At 44.1% G+C, this 19,113-nt stretch overlaps 1 protein-coding gene across 1 annotated transcript in view; it reads left to right on the top strand.

Moving 5' to 3' along the window:
* The window catches only part of SLC5A1 (solute carrier family 5 member 1), a 47,837-nt gene extending 31,827 nt beyond the window's left edge, over positions 1–16,010 (top strand). Inside the window, exons 11-15 of the mRNA XM_048822305.2 lie at positions 239–389; positions 1,025–1,193; positions 9,651–9,866; positions 10,835–10,937; positions 13,181–16,010. Of these exons, the coding sequence (XP_048678262.1) occupies positions 239–389; positions 1,025–1,193; positions 9,651–9,866; positions 10,835–10,937; positions 13,181–13,398 (857 nt within the window). The 3' untranslated portion in view covers positions 13,399–16,010. The remainder of the gene's footprint in view (positions 1–238; positions 390–1,024; positions 1,194–9,650; positions 9,867–10,834; positions 10,938–13,180) is intronic.
* Positions 16,011–19,113: the final 3,103 nt, after the last annotated feature.

A 19,113-nucleotide genomic window follows, 5' to 3' on the forward strand; every position in this document is an offset into this window, starting at 1 on the left:
TAGCCCAGCCTGGGTATTATGTGGTATTGTAAATGTTGTGCTTCCTGACCTAGAAGGCATCATTCTACTTATGTCCCAGTAGGGTACCATGAAGTTGTTATAACCTGGGCATACTTCAGTTATTAACAGATAGCTGGGTTGGGGAGGTCAGACCATGCACTCAAAGAGATGTCACTGATGGAGCTTTCCCAGTGACTGACCCTCCCCAGCTCAGGTCATGTCTCTCTCTGTGTTTCAGGTTTGCGAGGTCTGATGTTGTCAGTCATGCTGGCATCTCTCATGAGCTCCCTGACTTCCATTTTTAATAGTGCTAGCACTCTGTTCACCATGGACATCTACACCAAAATACGATCCCGGGCATCTGAGAAAGAGCTCATGCTGGCTGGAAGGTAAGTGTTACTGTGCCCTTTCCCAGCATTAGGAACCTAATTAAATATTGGAGCACCACAAACTGCCCTTTAAGTGCCTTGATGAACAACCTTTCACTGAATGCATGTGATGCAGCAGTGACCTCTTGTGGCCTGACAGCTTAATCCCATGTGTGTCTTTCTCGATATTCTGTGGGGTAGTTTCCAGCCATGTTTCTTAATTAAAGATTAATCGGAGGTGGCTGTTCCCTACAAATATCCCAGGGAATCTATTTAAATTTCATTCCAAGATGCCAGTTATACAAAGCTACAGCATATTCACTAGCTATGCTGCTGATTTCTCTTTTATTCATCTCTCTCTGCTGTTTTATTGATTGCTGTATTTATAGGTGACTTCTTATTATAGGTGATTTTATTATTTTGATAGCAGAGTTCTCATTTTGGATTGGCTGGGGGATCTGGTGAGATCTCATTGCTGGTTGCTTTCCCCCCCAGTGCTGATGGTTAATTACTGTTATTTTTTGCTCATGTTTTAATGCTGGTTGACTAACGCAATGAATTGTTAAATTGTTGATTGGTTCATTGTGATTTCTGTATTTCTGATTGATGTTTATAAATAAGTGGCTAACAGATTTTTTTATTGATTGTATTTATAGGTTATTTATCTTAGCTTTAATTGGTATCAGCATTGCTTGGGTTCCTGTGGTGCAGTCAGCTCAAAGTGGGCAGCTCTTTGATTATATACAGTCTATCACCAGCTACTTGGGGCCACCCATTGCTGCTGTCTTCCTGCTTGCTATCTTCTGTAAAAGGGTCAATGAGGAGGTAAGTACAGGCTAGGAGAAGAGCTCTGTGTGCAAAAGTTCATAAAATACATTCATCTGTACACTGGGACAAGTGCCCTTCCTTGTTTCTCAATTTCTTTGATTCTCAATTTCTTTGAGGCTATTCCTGCTACAGCCCAGTGCCTGAGGGGAATTGTAAATATTGTGTAATGCTTGAGGGGCTCTTAGCTCAGTTGAGGAATCCTCATACTCCCCTTCCACCACATATATGTAAATGTGCATGGGTTTTGTTGGACTTTATTGGCTCCTAGACAGTTGTGAAGCTGGAACCACCTACCTTTTCACTGTGACTTATGCTGAAGGGATGATTTCTGGGAAACACTGCTTTAATGCAACCTTCTAAGTTTTCCATGGGTTCTGTCGGCTCCAACAAAGAAGGAGAAAGTCCTGTGGTTAAGCTGCTGTCCTGGAACTCATGAGATCTTGGTTCTGTTCCCAGCTGTGCCACAGATTCCCTGTGAGAACACAGGCAGGTCACTGAAGCTTGAATTTCAGGGGTGCTGAGCACTCAGAACAACTCCCTCAGAAGTCAGTGGGAACTGTGTGCTCAGCACCTCTGAAAATCACTCCAATCATAGCTCTGTAGCTCCATTTCCCCACATGTAATACTGAGGATAATACTTCCCTATGGTCCCCATGAGGATAAATTCATTAATGTTTATTAGGCGCACAGATGCGATGGTGAGGAAAGCCAATAGATAAACAAAATAACACTGTTTCCAGGTGAGACTGGAGCTTTCTAGTTACTCTGACTCCTTTCTCTGGAGATTGGTGGATATACTAATAGTAGTAGTGGTGGATATTTCCCAAGCAGGGATGTTCCATTTCCAGTCACTGCTTGGTTGAATCTCATGTAATGGATCAAATCCTGAGGTCGTGAGTAAAAATGGATTAAGAACTAGTAAGATCCTCAGCATTTGGTCCAAAGCACACTCCTAATTAGAATAAATACTGAGATCAAGTAAAAGCAGAAGAAATTTGAAGCACTGCCTGGATCAAAGTCCCATTTTTATTAGTATCTTCCAGATTAGACTTTTCGGAAAGATTCTTATTTCTACTGTAAACTGAGTGTCTCATCTTGTCTTAGTCCAATATATTTCTGTGATTTTCTGACAATTTAACAATAATAGTCACACAATAAAATTTGTTCAAAGTAGAAAATTTCCAGCAGGATTTTTAATTCTGTACCATTACTTGTCTCCTTTTTAGCCTATGGGCCAAATTCTGCTTTAAATGGCTGCAACTTGACTAAAGTCAGAGGGCTACATCTGCTTACTCCAGGAGTGACCTTGGCTCTGTATGTCTGTTGGTTTTGTTGTATTTAGGAGGTGCAGAATTGAGAGTGTCAGATAAGGTAAACACATGGATAGGGAAGGACAAATCTCTGAAGGTGGTTCTTTGAGTAGTGTCCCTGTGGGTGCTCCACTGCAGGTGTGGTAGCATCCCTGCATCTGGGATTGGAGATCTTCCCTAGCAGTGCCCGTTGGGCCATACAGGCACTCCTCCCAGACTTGCACCATGAGCAGCATCTGTACAGAGCTGTGCGGTCCAACCGCCCTCAGTTCCATCTCAATTGCCTTGGTCTGTGACTGAATCCTTAGCAGAGTCTTGCATATGTCTTTACTGTCCTTCATAATACTAGTGTTTTTGCTACTATTTCTTAGTTATTAGCGGTTTTCTTAAAATTTTTAAAATTTCCTTTACCCTCTTTTACAAAAAATATAATTTTTCCTTTGGCTCTTTCCCTCCCGTTGTTTTTAGATTAGCATAGGTTTCCTTTTCTATGCCCTTCCCTAGCTGTCCCTACTGGAGCTATGCCCAGATCCTCCAGGTTTAATACGTTCTTCTCCTGTCATGAAGCCATCCCAGTGAACGATGGCTACTCATAGCTCACACTGTTTGGGTGAGAGGCACATATCACAGAAGTGCACACAATGTCTCAAATTGAAGGCTCGGTCCAGAAAGGACCGTGAATTGAGGCAAAAATTTTAATAATGGAGAGCTCACTGCGACTAGCCTCCGACCATGGCCCCGATACCTCTCCTTCGTGGCAGTCACAATCAGCATGGTCATCAGCCGACCCCTACGCACCACAAAAAGAAAATCTTCTCTCTCACATCAAGAGGAGAAGAGACGGGCCCCCAGCTCACTCACCAAGCAGCCACCTTGGAAAAAGGCAACTCCCGCAAGGTCAGTAGCCTGAACATCTTTGGGGGAAACTCCTGGCTCCTGTGACCGTCCAGACACCTCCAGTCCCAGCACTGTTAAGATCCAAGGGCCCTAATAGGGCAGGACCACAAACAGACACACAATCACTTGGCACTGAGACAGACATCAAAATTCTCCCTCAATGACTTTGAGTCCAATCGGTGCCCACTAAGCTCCTGGCACCATCTACTGGTTGTCCAGCAGAAGACACTTAACATCTGCACCATCGCTATCCATTATGTCTGCACAAATACGTATATAGCCATCGGTACCGATGATGCTCCTGCTGGTATCACAAGACTTCCGCTACCTGAGAGACCCAATCATCTCTGACACTCCAGAATCACCGCTCTTCTGTACCAAGCTTGCAACAGTCCATATCACACACCGGACTCCTTCACCATCGAATACCGCTCCACCCTTCTCCAGCGAGGAAGAAGAGGAGGAGTACTCCATCATGCCTAACACCCCATGATCATCTCAAAGGGCTCCCCACACAGAATCATACTACTGCCCTTGATACATAGAGACCAGAAATGACCCAGGTGCTTGTTATGGACACCCCTGGAGGCAGCCCCAGGTGCCTGTTCCCCTACAGTGGCCTTGGGCTGCATATAGGTCACTCTTTTCCAAACCGCCTGTGGAGCAGAGTCAGACTGTAGGCTTCCTACTCTGAACCAGAATTGCTAGAGGAGCATGATGAAGAAACAGAGGAAGAGGTTACATCACCAGCCCACATCTCCTCGTCCTCCCACAATGAGGCCATCACCTCCAACATTGGCAGATGATTTTAAACAGTTCCACGAAATGTTCCGCAGGATTCTGGATTCTCTCCAGATCCCCCTGGAGGAAGTTAGAGAGCAACAGCACAAGTTGCTTGACGTCTTGCAGGCCTCCACATTGGCAAAGATCGCACTTCCAATCAACAAGGCCTTGTTGGATCCAGACAAGGTGATCTGGCAAACCCCAGCATTAATACCACCTATCTGCAAGTGAGTGGACAAGAAGTACTATATCCCTGCTAAGGGCATGGAATTCTTATTTTCTCATCCTACTTCAAACTCCCTCGTAGTCAATGTGGTGCAGGAGAAAGGATGACAAAACCATTCCAGGACAGCTCCTTACGACAGGAACTGGAAGAGGAAGAGGATTTGCTAATTGAGGCTCTCCTAGCTAAATATAACCATATGAACTATTCCAAGTTTCATGAGGTCAGTCAACATCTCCAGAGGACAAAAAGGAGCAGGTGGCGGAAGGACAACTTCTGGCCTGTTCGGCACTGCAGGCCTCTCTGGATGCTGCGGACACAGTGGCCCGCTCCATTGCAGCATCTGTAGTGATGAGACGAGCTTCATGGCTCCATCTCTCAGGGTTCCCCAGGTAAGTGCAGACCATGATAGAAGATCTACAGTTTGAAGGATCTAAACTCTTTTGCTGAGCGCACTGATGAGTCCCTACATTCTTTAATGAATTCTAGAGTGACACTGAGTTCTCCTGGCATATATACACCAGCGCTGAAGAGAAGACTGGTAGATATCAATCTACTCCAAGATTTCGACCTCCTTCTTCAATGACTTTGAGATACACAATGCAGATGACAGAGACCTCCTCCAAAGCACAGACAGACATTGGCGCAAGCAACTTTACCCCACCCATCCACCTCTACACAACAATTTTGAAAGTGTGGTCGAGGTCCTGAGATGCCTCCCCCGGTCCAGTTGCTGAAACCATCTCCAGTAATCCATCAGTCTGGCAACCGCTTGACTCCATTCTAGCCATCATGGCAACAAATCACCTCTGACAAGCGGGTCATGGAAATCATCAGCAAGGGACAGGTTTCAGAGTAGCAGCTGTGTTAGTCTGTATCCGCAAAAAGAAAAGGAGTACTTGTCACACCTTAGAGACTAACAAATTTATTTGAGCATAAGCTTTCGTGAGCATCCAATGAAGTGAGCTGTCGCTCATGAAAGCTTATGCTCAAATAAATTTAAGTCTCTAAGGTGCCACAAGTACTCTTTTTCTTCTATCAGCAAGGGGTATTCTATTCTGTTCCTCTCTCTCCCCTAACCCCCACCCCTCTTCCCTGTCTCGTATCAGGGACCCTTCTCACAAACATCTTCTACAAGAAGAAATAAACCACCTTCTGTGACTGGGTGCTATAGAACTGGTCCCATTCCAACACAGAGGGAAAGGTTTTTATTCCCACTATCTTCTGATCCAAAAGAAATCCTGCAGGTGAAGACTTATCCTAGACGTGAGGAACCTCAATAAGTTTATCAAATTACAATGCTTCAAGATGGTCACACTATCAACAATAATCCCAGCACTAGAACAGGGGGACTGGTAGATACTGGGAGGAGTGGTAGATACGCTGGAGGGGAGGGATAGGATACAGAAGGACCTAGACAAATTGGAGGATTGGGCCAAAAGAAATCTGATGAGGTTCAATAAGGATAAGTGCAGGGTCCTGCACTTAGGACGGAAGAACCCAATGCACAGCTACAGACTAGGGACCGAATGGCTAGGCAGCAGTTCTGCGGAAAAGGACCTAGGGGTGACAGTGGACGAGAAGCTGGATATGAGTCAGCAGTGTGCCCTTGTTGCCAAGAAGGCCAATGGCATTTTGGGATGTATAAGTAGGGGCATAGCGAGCAGATCGAGGGACGTGATCGTTCCCCTCTATTCGACATTAGTGAGGCCTCATCTGGAGTACTGTGTCCAGTTTTGGGCCCCACACTTCAAGAAGGATGTGGATAAATTGGAGAGAGTCCAGCGAAGGGCAACAAAAATGATTAGGGGTCTGGAACACATGACTTATGAGGAGAGGCTGAGGGAGCTGGGATTGTTTAGCCTGCAGAAGAGAAGAATGAGGGGGGATTTGATAGCTGCTTTCAACTACCTGAAAGGGGGTTCCAAAGAGGATGGCTCTAGACTGTTCTCAATGGTATCAGATGACAGAACGAGGAGTAATGGTCTCAAGCTGCAGTGGGGGAGGTTTAGATTGGATATTAGGAAAAACTTTTTCACTAAGAGGGTGGTGAAACACTGGAATGCGTTACCTAGGGAGGTGGTAGAATCTCCTTCCTTAGAGGTTTTTAAGGTCAGGCTTGACAAAGCCCTGGCTGGGATGATTTAACTGGGAATTGGTCCTGCTTCGAGCAGGGGGTTGGACTAGATGACCTTCTGGGGTCCCTTCCAACCCTTATATTCTATGATTCTATGACTGGGCCCTCAACCTCCAAAACACGTACTTCCACATCACTCTTTCCACAGTGATTCCTCAGATTTCATCTGGGGTCCGACCATTATTAATAAAAGGTACTACCCTTTGACCTCTTTATAGCACCCAGGGTATTTTCCAACGTCCTCGCAGCAGTGGCAGCGCACCTTTCCAAACAAGGGATTGTAATATTCCCATACCTAGATGACTGCCTCCTCAAGGCTCCATCCAGATGAACCTTTTCTCAGACCTCAGCCACCAAATAAACATACAAAAATCGGTACTGATGCCAGTACAGCATCTGGAATTTATTGGGGCCCAACTGGATGCTATAAAGGCCAGAGCCTTTCTCAGAGTGCACAGATTTTCCACAATAATCGGCCCCATCTCCACTGTGAGAACCAGCCCAAGGAACTCCGCCAGGACTTGTCTACAGCTGCTTGGTCATATGGTAGTGGCCAAGTTCATGGTGAAACATGCAAAATTGCACATGCGCTGCCCTCAGGAATGGCTACAAACACAATACATGCTCCACAGACATAGCCTAAACATACTGCTCTCAATACCAATCAAGATCAAGGACTCATTAGACTGGACACAACCCTGAAATGTCTGCATGTGGGTCCCCTTCCTCCAACCAACACTGTCTTTGATATTGACAACCGACGCCTCACTATTTGGATGGGCAGCACATCTACAGACTCACACAGTACAGGGCAAGTGATCCCCGGCAGAATCCATGTTGCACATCAACCTCCTAGAATTATGTGCAGTCTGCAATGCATGCTGACACTTTCTGCCAATAATCAGCAAAGGACCATAAGAGTAATGACGGACAACATTGTGTGCATGTTCTATATCAACAGATGGGGGGAGAGAGAGGTCCCAATCCCTATGTACAGAAGCTCTGAAATTGTGGAACTTGTGTATCCAACATGGCATCGACATCTCTGCCACATACCTACTTGAACATCTAAACACCATGGCAGACTCACTGAGCAGAAGACTCACTCACAGAACACGAGTGGGAGATGGACACAAGAACCCTACAACACACATTCAGTTGCTGGGGATTTCCGAACATAGATCTGTTCGCCACTCCCCAAAACACCAAATGCCCACAATTTTGCTCAAGAGCAGGTCTAGGTCACCAATCTCTCAGGGATGCCTTCCTCTATGGTTTCCCACCCTTTTCCGTACCATTCAAAGTGCTCAACAAGATACAAGTGGAATGAGTGAGGATCATCCTCAGAGCCCCAACATGGCCACGATAGATATGGTATCCTAACCTCTTGTGCATGGCAGTCTGTCCACTGATTATGCCCTGTCGGCATACTCCCCCCACCCACCCACCCCCGTACACAATCTTCTATGAAGATAAGGTCATGTTCTGACCTCACCAGTAGTTCTTACTCAAGATACCATCTTCATTCCATCCAAACCAACCTATCCACCTTCCCTTCCTCTTCCCTGAGCCACATGGTAACCAGCCCAAGGTCAGATGGGCACTAGCCTTCTACCTTGACAGAACCAAATTGTTCAGACAATGGCCACATTTATTCCTCTCTATTGCTGAAAGATCAAAAGGTTCAGCTGTATCCAAACATCTTTTTACATGGATCTTGGGGTGCATCCACCTTTGCTACCAACATCACAAACTTCGGCCCCTATCTGGCACTCGATTGCTCTCCATATCAATAGCTTTCCTGAATAATGTGCTGATTACGGACATTTGTAGGGCAGCCACCTGGGTGTCCATAGACGCCTTCAGTCATCAGTACGTGATCACCCACAACACGGCATCAGGTGCCCTACTAGGACACCCAGGCCTGTCCTCCTCAGTAGAGATCATTCCCAGCCTTCCAACTAGGGGCACTGCTCTCCAGTCACTTACAGTGGAGCACCCATAGGGACACTATTTGAAGAAGAAGAAGAGAGTTACTCACCTATGCAGCAACTGAGATTATTTGAGATGTGTCTTCCTATGTGTGCTCCACTACTCGCCCTCCTCCCCACTGCTTCAGAGTTCAAACATTGACTCTGCGGCAGAGAAGGAACTGACAGCAGTTGGACCACATAGCGCTATATTGACGCCACTCTCAGCACGAGACTGGGAGGAGGAGCCCATGTGCGGCCTAACAGGTCCTGCTAGTGAAGATCTCCAATCCCAGGCGCAGGGATGCTATTGCATCTACAGGGGAGCACCTGTAGGGAAACAGATCTTGAAAAATCTCAGTTACTGCACAGCATGAGTTCAGATAAGGATCTAAAATGCTAGAAGTTCATCCGACAGTCTGCAAACTTCAAAAACAGCTTGAATGTGAGCTGTGCTGTGGGGGCAGAGGATTGTAATGATTTAATAGATTTTAAGGCCAGAAAGGAATTTTGTGATCATCTAGTCTAACCTTCATATCACAGGCCAAAGAATCTAGCAATTTTATTGGGACATGTCGAGGTTGCAGAGCCTTTTCTTCTAATGTCTGAGCGCAAACCTCATGTCATTCTTGAGAGATAATTTCTTTTCAAAACAAACACTGCAGTGCTGCTGTTCTTTTAAAAAAACCCTTGCCAGCAACCCAGCACTCAGGAGCAAACCTTGAATAACATAGTAGCGTGTACAGGCTAATCCTCCCAAGCCACCCTACAGTCACCCTACATTTGTAGGGGAGGGAGGCGGGGTTCTAAGGTGTGGTTATATAAAGAGAAGAATTATTTTTAAAGCCAGGAAAAGCACTTTGACCTTTTCAAAGGCTTTTGGAGATTCTCTTGGATTTCCTAGCCAGTACATGATGTGCATTTACACTAGGAGTTCAATTTAATAACTGGTTTGCGTCTGGTTAATAAGAAGGCTTATGTTCTCTCTGTTCTTAATCCCTTGGTGCTGTAGGTTGTTCACGTGTCCACTGGCAGTAGTGCACATTGCATTGACATTAGTAGGTTAAAGAAGGTAATGTATTTACATATCCACAACAGCTTTCTGATAAATCTGCCTGTTACTTTCTTTCGAAGGGTGCCTTCTGGGGCTTGATTGTTGGGCTGGTCATTGGGCTGGTTCGAATGATTGCAGAGTTTGCCTATGGAACTGGAAGCTGTGTAAACCCCAGCAACTGTCCAAAGATCATTTGTGGAATTCACTACCTGTACTTCGCTATAATCCTTTTTGGGATCTCCACCATCATCATTCTGGGTATCTCATTGATAACTAAACCCATTCCTGATGTACATGTGAGTATCATTGTCTCTCTTGCTCTTTCACTTGCTCTCCTGCTCCCCGAGATATGGGAGATCTATGAAACCAGTCACTTTAATTTACACTGGAAGTAGCATTAAGTATATTCTACCCTTGAATTTTACATTATACAAATTACAAATTATATAGGATCCTCCCAGTTAACTGGGTTCAGAGAGAAGTTTTGCATCTTTCTCAGATTATTCCTTGGTCCAGATATCTCTGGAAATGGAGCACACTGCTAGGAAAACCAGTGCTCTGGAGAGTACTCTAACTAGCAACACCTTGGAGACATTATGTACAGTGGAACCGCAGTTTTACAAACACCAGAGTTATGCATTGACCAGTCAACCACACACTTCATTTGGAACTGGAAGTATGCAATATGGCAGCAACAAAGACACACACACATACAGAGCAAATACAGTACAGTACTGTATTCAGTGTAAACTACTTTAAAAAAAAAAGTAAAAAAAAGATTTGACAAAGTAAGGAAACTTTCTTTGCTTGTTTCATTTAAATTAAGATGGTGAAAAGCAGCATTTTTCTTCTGTGTAGTAAAGTTTCAAAGCTGTATTAAGTCAATGTTCATTTGTAAACTTTTTAAAGAACAACCCTAATGTTTTGTTCAGAATTACAAACATTTCAGAGGTGTTCATAACGCTGAAGCTCTACTGTAGTGCAAAAATATGCAATAAGAAGGGAATTTGATTTCTGAGACACACACACAATAGATGGTGCATTTTGTGCATTGTAGCAAAGACTTAAGGGACGAAGGTGTTAAGAAAGGGAAAGAAGAATAATCTCCTTCACTATCTGTCCCGGGTCTTACGAGAACCTTGCTAATCCCTGAATATTATTTAGCAAACATTCATGAGACCCCCAAGTCCTAATCTGATCTCAATGTGCTGGTCTCAGCATTCTAAGGCTTGCAGCTTTGTAAACTCATTTTGTTTAATGGCAGCTTTACCGCTTGTGCTGGTCTCTGCGGAACAGCAAGGAGGAACGTATTGACCTGGATGCAAATGAGAAGACTGAGGAACCTGAGAGCAATGATGATGTATCAGGTGATTTCTGAATAGCATTCTCTTTTAAGATCTGTGGAAGCCATCAGTGTATTTGAGGTTCCCAACTTCATTCCTGAAGAAACAGTGAAAGTGCCCTGTACACTCATGAAAACTCAGATGCTAAAGGGCTAGTAGGCAGAGTTAATGCACAGATTTTTCACCACTGTCCATTAATTGGATCTGGTGTAGATTGTCCGTGAAATTAATTACAAGATGACAATCTAGTTCCAGTTGATTTTTGTGCACAGCACAAAAGCCTTCATGTAATTAGGTGAGAAGCCCAGGGCTAGAACAAAATGGGGTGGTACAGCTCAGGAGTGATGTGGTTGCAAGAGTTGTGTGTGGGCCTTACACTTTAAAGGACAGAATGAAGATGCATTTGGAAGTGGTGTGTAGGGGGGTAGGTTTTGGAACAGCAAAGGTGGTGTGCACAGCAGGGTGAAGGTGTTTTGCCAGAACTGCATTGGGAAATTTACACAAAACTCTGCCTGTCTTCAGGCTCTGACACAAAGCTCACTTCCACAAGGTTGAAAGCATCAGTGAATTCAGCCATTTAATAAAAAAGAGAAATAATACAAAAAACATTTGAATAAGCAGATGTAAACCCTGCACAAATCAGTGACCTACTTCTCAATCTCAGGCTGAAGAGACATGGCTGGTGTCTCTATCCTCTAAGGCCTGTGCACACCATGTAAGCAGGGCAAAGTTGTCTTAAATCAGCCAGAGACAGCTGGTGGAGAATCCTCCCGGCAGGAGATCTTTCTGCAAGCAGAAAGTTGGAGCTGCCTCCTACACAGCTGCCCTCCCTAACCTTACCCCATGTAAGGGAGAGAGGGAGCAAGTTGGAGAAACGGGACGGAGAGTGGATGCGGCAGAGAGGACCTTTGCTGTGCCAGATTGTTCACTGTTGTAAATTAGGGCTGTCCTTGTGCAGCCTTGACCCAGGGTGCCCCATATGGCTCCCTGTGGCCCCTTCCTCTCTCCCTACTCCATAGCAGCACAAAGAATAAGGAGATGCAGTTAGAGAGGGCGAGGAGGTGAAGATCTGGCCCATTACTCTGTACCCAACACTTTTCAATCCTGTATGTTTAAGTATTTATAATGTGCTTGAATCAACTTAGTGATCTCTAGCATTTGTGAGCTACCATTATTTTCAGCTATGTCACTGCAAACTGAGAACAAACAATTAGTGAACTGGAAAGCACAGGGGTTTGTAGGGTTCAAAATTATTAGCAATAGCTACAGAGCAATTTGGTGATCATAAATCACTCACTTTGCATGTCTGCTGTGGAATCATAGTGTTCATCTGATCCTACAGCCCTCATCTCTCCTTAAGCATTTTTCATCATTAAGACCACAAATTGGAGCTGTTATTTCACTTACGAGAGGCTCTAAAGCAGCGCTTCTCACAACAAATTTTTTGGTGGCCTCAGAGTGCAGCCACCAATTCTTGCTGGTGGCCGTGCTGACAATTTTTCCTAAAATAATTAACTTTTGGAAAAACAAATAAATATGCACATATACATGTCCAAATCATTGTGTATTATTTATGTAGGGTTTTATTCCAGACTCAGTAATAAAAATAATTTACAGTTGTCTGTATTCTTTACTGGACCTAAACAGAATAGAAACACAAATAAGGCACTTTGCGTGTTCTTGTCTTTCTGTTGTTGTTTGTTGTTTCTTTTTCTTTTTTGGTTGTGCTTTTTCCCCCCCTAAGACTTGCTAGCTGGTAAGTCTTCTGCTGTGAAAAGTGGTATTTGTATGTTTGTTAGTATCATTTTCACAGCAGACTTACTCAGTTCCCGCAAGCCCTGGGACAAATTAAGTCTTGGATGGGGAGGTGGGCAGGGAGGCAGCAGGGCCCAGTGATGATGGTGGGGGTGGTGAGCCTGGTTCCGGAGACTGGAACCAGAGCCTGCCACTGTGTGGATGGAGCACGAAGCCTGCCTCCCTTGCCCCCAGGAAAGTGGGGAATTCACCAGTTGCCTGCACCTCCAGCCTTTGTGTCTCTGGGGGTTGTGGGGGCAGCAGCCCTGGGAGAGGGTTACTGCTTTGTGGGACACCCCCCCTCCCAATCACAGCACAGGAGGCTGTGGCCGCAAGAAAAGGCCCTGATGGCCGCATGCGAAAAACAGTGCTATAAAGAATACTCTGTATCACTGAGACCTTGTTTTAATGCCAGTCTTATGGAGCCACATACACCACGTTACTTGACCACTGTGCTCTTTTTTCTATCACAGAACAAGGTGATGAAGAGCAAGGATGCTGTAAGAAGGCCTACAACTGGTTCTGTGGCTTAGATCAGAAAAAAGGTCCCAAACTGAGCAAAGAGGAACAGGAAGCAATGGAGAAGAAACTGACTGACACTTCTGAGAGGCCAATCTGGAGAAATGTTGTGAACATCAATGGCATCATTCTACTGACTGTGGCTGTATTCTGTCATGCCTTCTTTGCATAAATCTCATCTCACAATCCAGAGTTTACATGAAGGTCTAATTCTACTCCCTTTTCCTTTTGAAGTTGCACTGTATTCAAAAGAAATTATGCTTTCTAAATTATACAGTTAGATATACTTATGAGGCTTGTACAATGAGATTGTATGAATAAGTTGATTTATTCATTGGTTATATGGTGGTAAATAAACATCTATTGGCTAAGGAGCAGGAGTACTGAAGTCCCAAAGGGTAGAATTTCAATCCCGTACATCAGGGAGAATTTAGTAAATCTCTCTTCTTATGAAATACATTTCACAGCTCAATTTCAGAACATGAGAACCAGGGCTGGATGAGCTGCATGGAGTTCATGATTTTGTAAACTATTTTGGGAGACTGGCGAAAATTTCTGTGCCATTTTCCCAAGGTGATTTTTTTTAAAGTTCAGCTATATGAAAGACTGTGCTATGGATTTAGGATAAATTAATCCCCTCAGAATAAAGGCTGCCTTAAGTGAGCTCCCCATAGATGACATTTTATTGATGTATTCCTTTGATACAATAGCTATTTTTAATAGCCCTTTTCTCTCTCCATTCTCTGTTCCATATATTACATTGTTTTTAGTGGATTTATTTCTTCTCTCCTCTTTTGTCACTCTTTCTCCTGTGTGGAATATGAACGCAGTACCATCTGAATTTAACTTGTGTACTTGTGCTATTTGAGTGGGTTTGAAATTAGGCAAACTAAGTCTGACCAGCTCTAATAAGAGTTGTGGTTATGCCTGACTCTTCAAGATTAGCTTCAAAGGTTCCAACGCAATCTGAGCATTTAGTTTAATATGAATCTCTGTTTAAATGTGAAAGCTTTATTTATAAAAATATATTCATGGTAGTTGTGATTCCCTAGCATGATGTGTCAAAATTAGACTCCATTTATATTAACTGCGGACCTCCATTTTATAAGAAAGGCACCAGTGTTCTCTTAGTTAGTGGATTAGGAAAAACTTTTTCACTAAGAGGGTGGTGAAACACTGGAATGCGTTACCTAGGGAGGTGGTAGAATCTCCTTCCTTAGAGGTTTTTAAGGTCAGGCTTGACAAAGCCCTGGCTGGGATGATTTAACTGGGAATTGGTCCTGCTTCGAGCAGGGGGTTGGACTAGATGACCTTCTGGGGTCCCTTCCAACCCTGATATTCTATGATTCTATGATTTACTACCTGGTAATTCTGGCTTTGTGTCTTGCTTCCAAGTACACTAAGACATTACAGTATTTTTCCTGGCAAATTACGAATCTTCCTTCTCTGATAGTTTCATTAAGTAATTTCATTCATGCCGTGAAGTAAGACTGTTACACTATAGTTTCGCCAAGGAAAACAGTCACTACTCTGACATCATCTAAACCATTCCAATTGTCTTCATCTTGTTTGGGAGTATGAAACCAGGCTGAGACCTTGATGAAGCAATGATAAGGTTGCCTACCTTCCAGGTTTGGCCTGGAGTTTTCCAGAATTGGCATCAATCTGCTGGTGACTACTAAAAGCAATCCAGGAGATTTTAATAGGATATTTTACGAAAATGACATTGTCATGTTGGAAAAAAATATCTCCTGGGATAGCTTCAGTCAGAGTTGGCAACTCTAGGCAATGACCATGGCTTGGGTCTCAGAGACTAGTAAGAAGCTATGGAGAGATGTGTGATACTTCAGTTCCAGGCTGAAAAGTGAAACCAGAACTTTTTATCCCCGAATTCATCTTCCCAAGAAGGCACATGGGAAATTCCCAGTTGCTGCAGCTAATCCATATTACAGTCCTTTTTGTCTTGTGTACCACAGCTTCCTGCAATGTCTCAATTCAGTGTAACATGCATCTTTCTGCAGTATTCTACAGCACACTGCACTGTGCTGCAACATGTAACAAGCAAACCAATGCAGTCTTTCTGAAGCATGCTGCATTGTTGCAAATCCCTATTACTTTCATGACACACTGTCTTCTGACAGAATATTGCTACTTCAGATGAGTCCATAGCAAAATGTGCTGTCCTCTTACTGCATCAACTTTGAAGGTTGTATGTATGTATGTATGTATGTATTAAAATGTTTCTAATGTGTTTGGGGACCAGAAAGACAAGAGTTCTTTATATAACACAACATAAAATGTAAAATATTAAAAAAGTTTCTTGATCAAATGCTGAAATCAAATGCCTTCAATATGGGTAAAATTCTGGCCTGTCCTACACAAGGGCATTAGGGGGTGAAAGAGTCCAGTTGCATCATCCCAAATAGATGGCAGTTACAAACAGTTATTCACCTAGACTCTCACCCCACAAAATGACACTTATAGAATGCGTAAAAAAGCAGCAGCACAGAATCTTCCAGCAATCTCAAGGGACAAAAAGTTTTCAACATGTATTGTGGATTTAGGGATTATTTTAATCTGGGCGTATACTCTGAATAACATTTTATAACACTGAAATCTAACAACAATAAATGGCTTTTGTGGTTATTAAATGCTGAAATTAATCTGGGGTATTTAATCACCTATAAGAGCAATATACAGCTTCCTTAAAATTATTGTGGGAGGAGGAGTGCCTATGGTATAATCAATTCAAAAGGGCAATGCCATACTGAAGACTTCCTGTTTGCAGGAGGAGGTGGAGCTGAGGGAAAGATTTGCTTGTGTTCAGCAAAGGGATGCTGAATCCCTTCTTGCCTGTATTAGATGAGTTTGTATGGGAACATTTGTGGAGATATGAATAGTGCCCATAAACTGTTGCATTGTCACAACAAAACTAATATTGTTACCAGAGAGCTGCCACACTTGATTTGCCTCAACTGTTTCACTTCTAATATTCAGTCTCCTACCCTTGGGTCTCTTTCCCAAAAATATTCAAAAGCAAACATTGTGTATAACACAATCTGGAGAAACATTATGTAGAATACAATCTGGAGAAAATATGTTGAAAGATGATCCTTTAGAACATTGTAGATAATACTATAATTTCTTTGAAAGTTGGTCAGTGTTAAAGGTGCTGTTTCCCAAATGTACTATTGTGAAAGTACAGTACCAAGAGATAAGACAGCTTCTATAGTAACTACAGTATTTGTTCTTTATGGAACAGCAGATTAACCTGCACACTTATGGTTTCTTTATCCATGTACTGTCCTTTCACATATCTGGAAACTGACTTTGACTCTGTTCTGTTGGTTGCATTCCCTTGGCATTGTAGTTGAGATGGCCTCGTGTGCAATGGGAAGTAAAAGGAATATTGAAAACTAAAAGCAAAACATTATTTCTAGAAAGATTTCAAAACCGATCATTGTCTTTTAATACACATGTACCTTGCAAGATTTAAAAGTTCTAGCAATAATCTCCCAGGATTTTTTGTTAAAGTGATCATAATTTTTATTAAGACTTGGTAGGTCTACACTGAAAACTTTTGCTGGTAAAACAATGTTGGTTGGGATGTGATTATTTTTATGACATTTCCATGCTGATAAGAGCCCTAATGTAAATGCAATGATACAGGCAAAAAGATGTTTTTGGTGGCATAACATATTCTGTTTGGGGAATTGGTATAAACTGTATGGGCAAAAGCATTCTTTTTTTTCCCCAGCAGAAGCTGTGTCTATGTTAGGAGAGTTTGCCAGTATAGCTGTACTGGCAAACCTTTCTAATGTAAACAATGCTGAATAAGACAAAGCCTACAGCTTGGGGAAAAATGTCCCTTTTACTGAGAGATTCAATGCTTACCTTTTATTTATGTGTTAGGTGTGAGAGCAGGTTTCTATGCCAATCTACATTTGAAAACTCCATCAATGGTGCAGCTCAACTGGTGAGACCAGTAGTGGAAGTGGTAATGTAGACAGGACTCATGTGCTTTTACCACCTTGTAGTGTAGCCGTACTTGCTGGTTAAAAATTCCCATGTCCTGTCTACACTACAGCTTCCACCATTGCTACCTCCAGTGGAGATGTACCAGTGGTGAAATATGGCTAAGAAAAGGTCTTGGTGATCTGGGCAGGAGGACCACATAGTCTCTGAGGCTACTAATATGCAGTATGCATCTTTATGAAAAGTCTCTGATCAGCTCCAGAAGATTAAAAGAAAAGGTAATCAATAAACAAAGGAAAATAATGAGTAGGATAATGTAGGCATTAACATGGCAATGAAATGCCTTATTTCACAGGTAAATGGAAGATTGTAAGATGTTGATATTGGATAGGGTGACCAGATAGCAACTGTGCAAAAACAGGCTGGGGGTGGGAGGTAATAAGCGCGTATATAAGAAAAAGTCCCAAAAACCAGGCCTGTCCCTTTAAAAAATGGGGCATCTGGTCACCTTACTATTGGACAATGACTATTTGTGAAAGAAGTGCAATGGTCTGTCAATTCTATAGATGTAAAAGGGACAAACACTGAGAAAATGTCAAAGGGGAAGGAAAGTCAAAGACGAAAATATGTGAAGTAGAGAGAGAGAAGGAAAAAATGCAAGCAACAGAAAAATAAATATATTCTCAAATAAGAACATAAGAACAGCCATACTGGGTCAGACCAAAGGCCCATCTAGCCCAGTAACCTGTCTTCTGACAGTGCCCAATGTCAGGTGCCCCAACAGAAATAAACAGAACAGGTAATCATCGAGTGATCCATCCCCTGTCGCCAGTGATGAGCTGCCAAAATCTTAACAACTGGTTCCCTATAAAAAGTTCTGGTTTAGGGGATGTGCCACAGAATGTATTTTTTGTACCAGTAGGGTTACCATACCTCCATATTTTCCCGGGAGAAATTTTTAAAATTTAAAAATATAAATTTAAGAACCAAAAAGTATGACATGTCCAGGAAAATACGGACGTATGTTAACCCTACCTAAAATTCTTTTTTAAAAAGATGGGCCTGAACTAGAAATGAGCTCTGTTTCACATGTGTGTGGGTCCCTGTCACTCCCTGGGGGTGTGCTAGGGTGACCAGATGTCCCAATTTTGGGGTCTTTTTCTTATATAGGGTCCTATTACCCCCCACCCCCTGTCCTGATTTTTCACACTTGCTGTCTGGTCACCCTAGGGTGTGCACATGTGTGGGTCCCAGCTGCTCCCTGCCCCCCTCATTGAAGCAGGTGTGTAGGGGTGGCTGGAGATGGGCTGGCTGCAGGCAGGGGGTGCAGGGCTGGCTGGAGGCAGGGGCTGGCTGCAGGCAGGGGGTGCAGGGCTGGCTGGAGGCAGGGGCTGGCTGCGGGCAGGGGTGCGGGGCTGGCTGGAGGCAGGGGCTGGCTGTGGGTAGAGGTGCGGGGTGGCTGGAGGCAGGGGCTGGCTGCGGGCAGGGGGTGGCTGGAGGCAGGGGCTGGCTGTGGGCAGGGGGTGGCTGGAGATGGGGGCTGGCTGTGGGCAGGGGTACGAGGCTGGCTGGAGGCAGGGGCTGGCTGTGGGCTGGCTGGAGATGCGGCCTGGCTGCAGGCAGGGGGTGCAGGGGGTGGCTGGAGATGGGGGCTGGCTGCGGGCAGGGTGGTGGGTACTCATAGGGAGGGCGGCTCGGAGCAGCCCAGCAGAGCACCGGGGACCCACCAGGCAGCAGCGGCAGCCCCAGGGCCAGGAGTCGGGGGAGCAGGAGCAGCAACAGGCCTCATGCCCAGGGCCAGGTGGCTCCTGCAGCACAGCGCCCCCGGCGGCCGGAGGAGAATTACACCATTTCCCAGACAGAGCTATCAAAGCCTCAGCGCCCCCTGCAGGGAAGCGGGTTAACAACCAGT

The sequence above is a fragment of the Caretta caretta genome, chromosome 15 (genome assembly GCF_965140235.1).
Source record: "Caretta caretta isolate rCarCar2 chromosome 15, rCarCar1.hap1, whole genome shotgun sequence".
Taxonomy (NCBI): Eukaryota; Metazoa; Chordata; order Testudines; family Cheloniidae; genus Caretta; species Caretta caretta.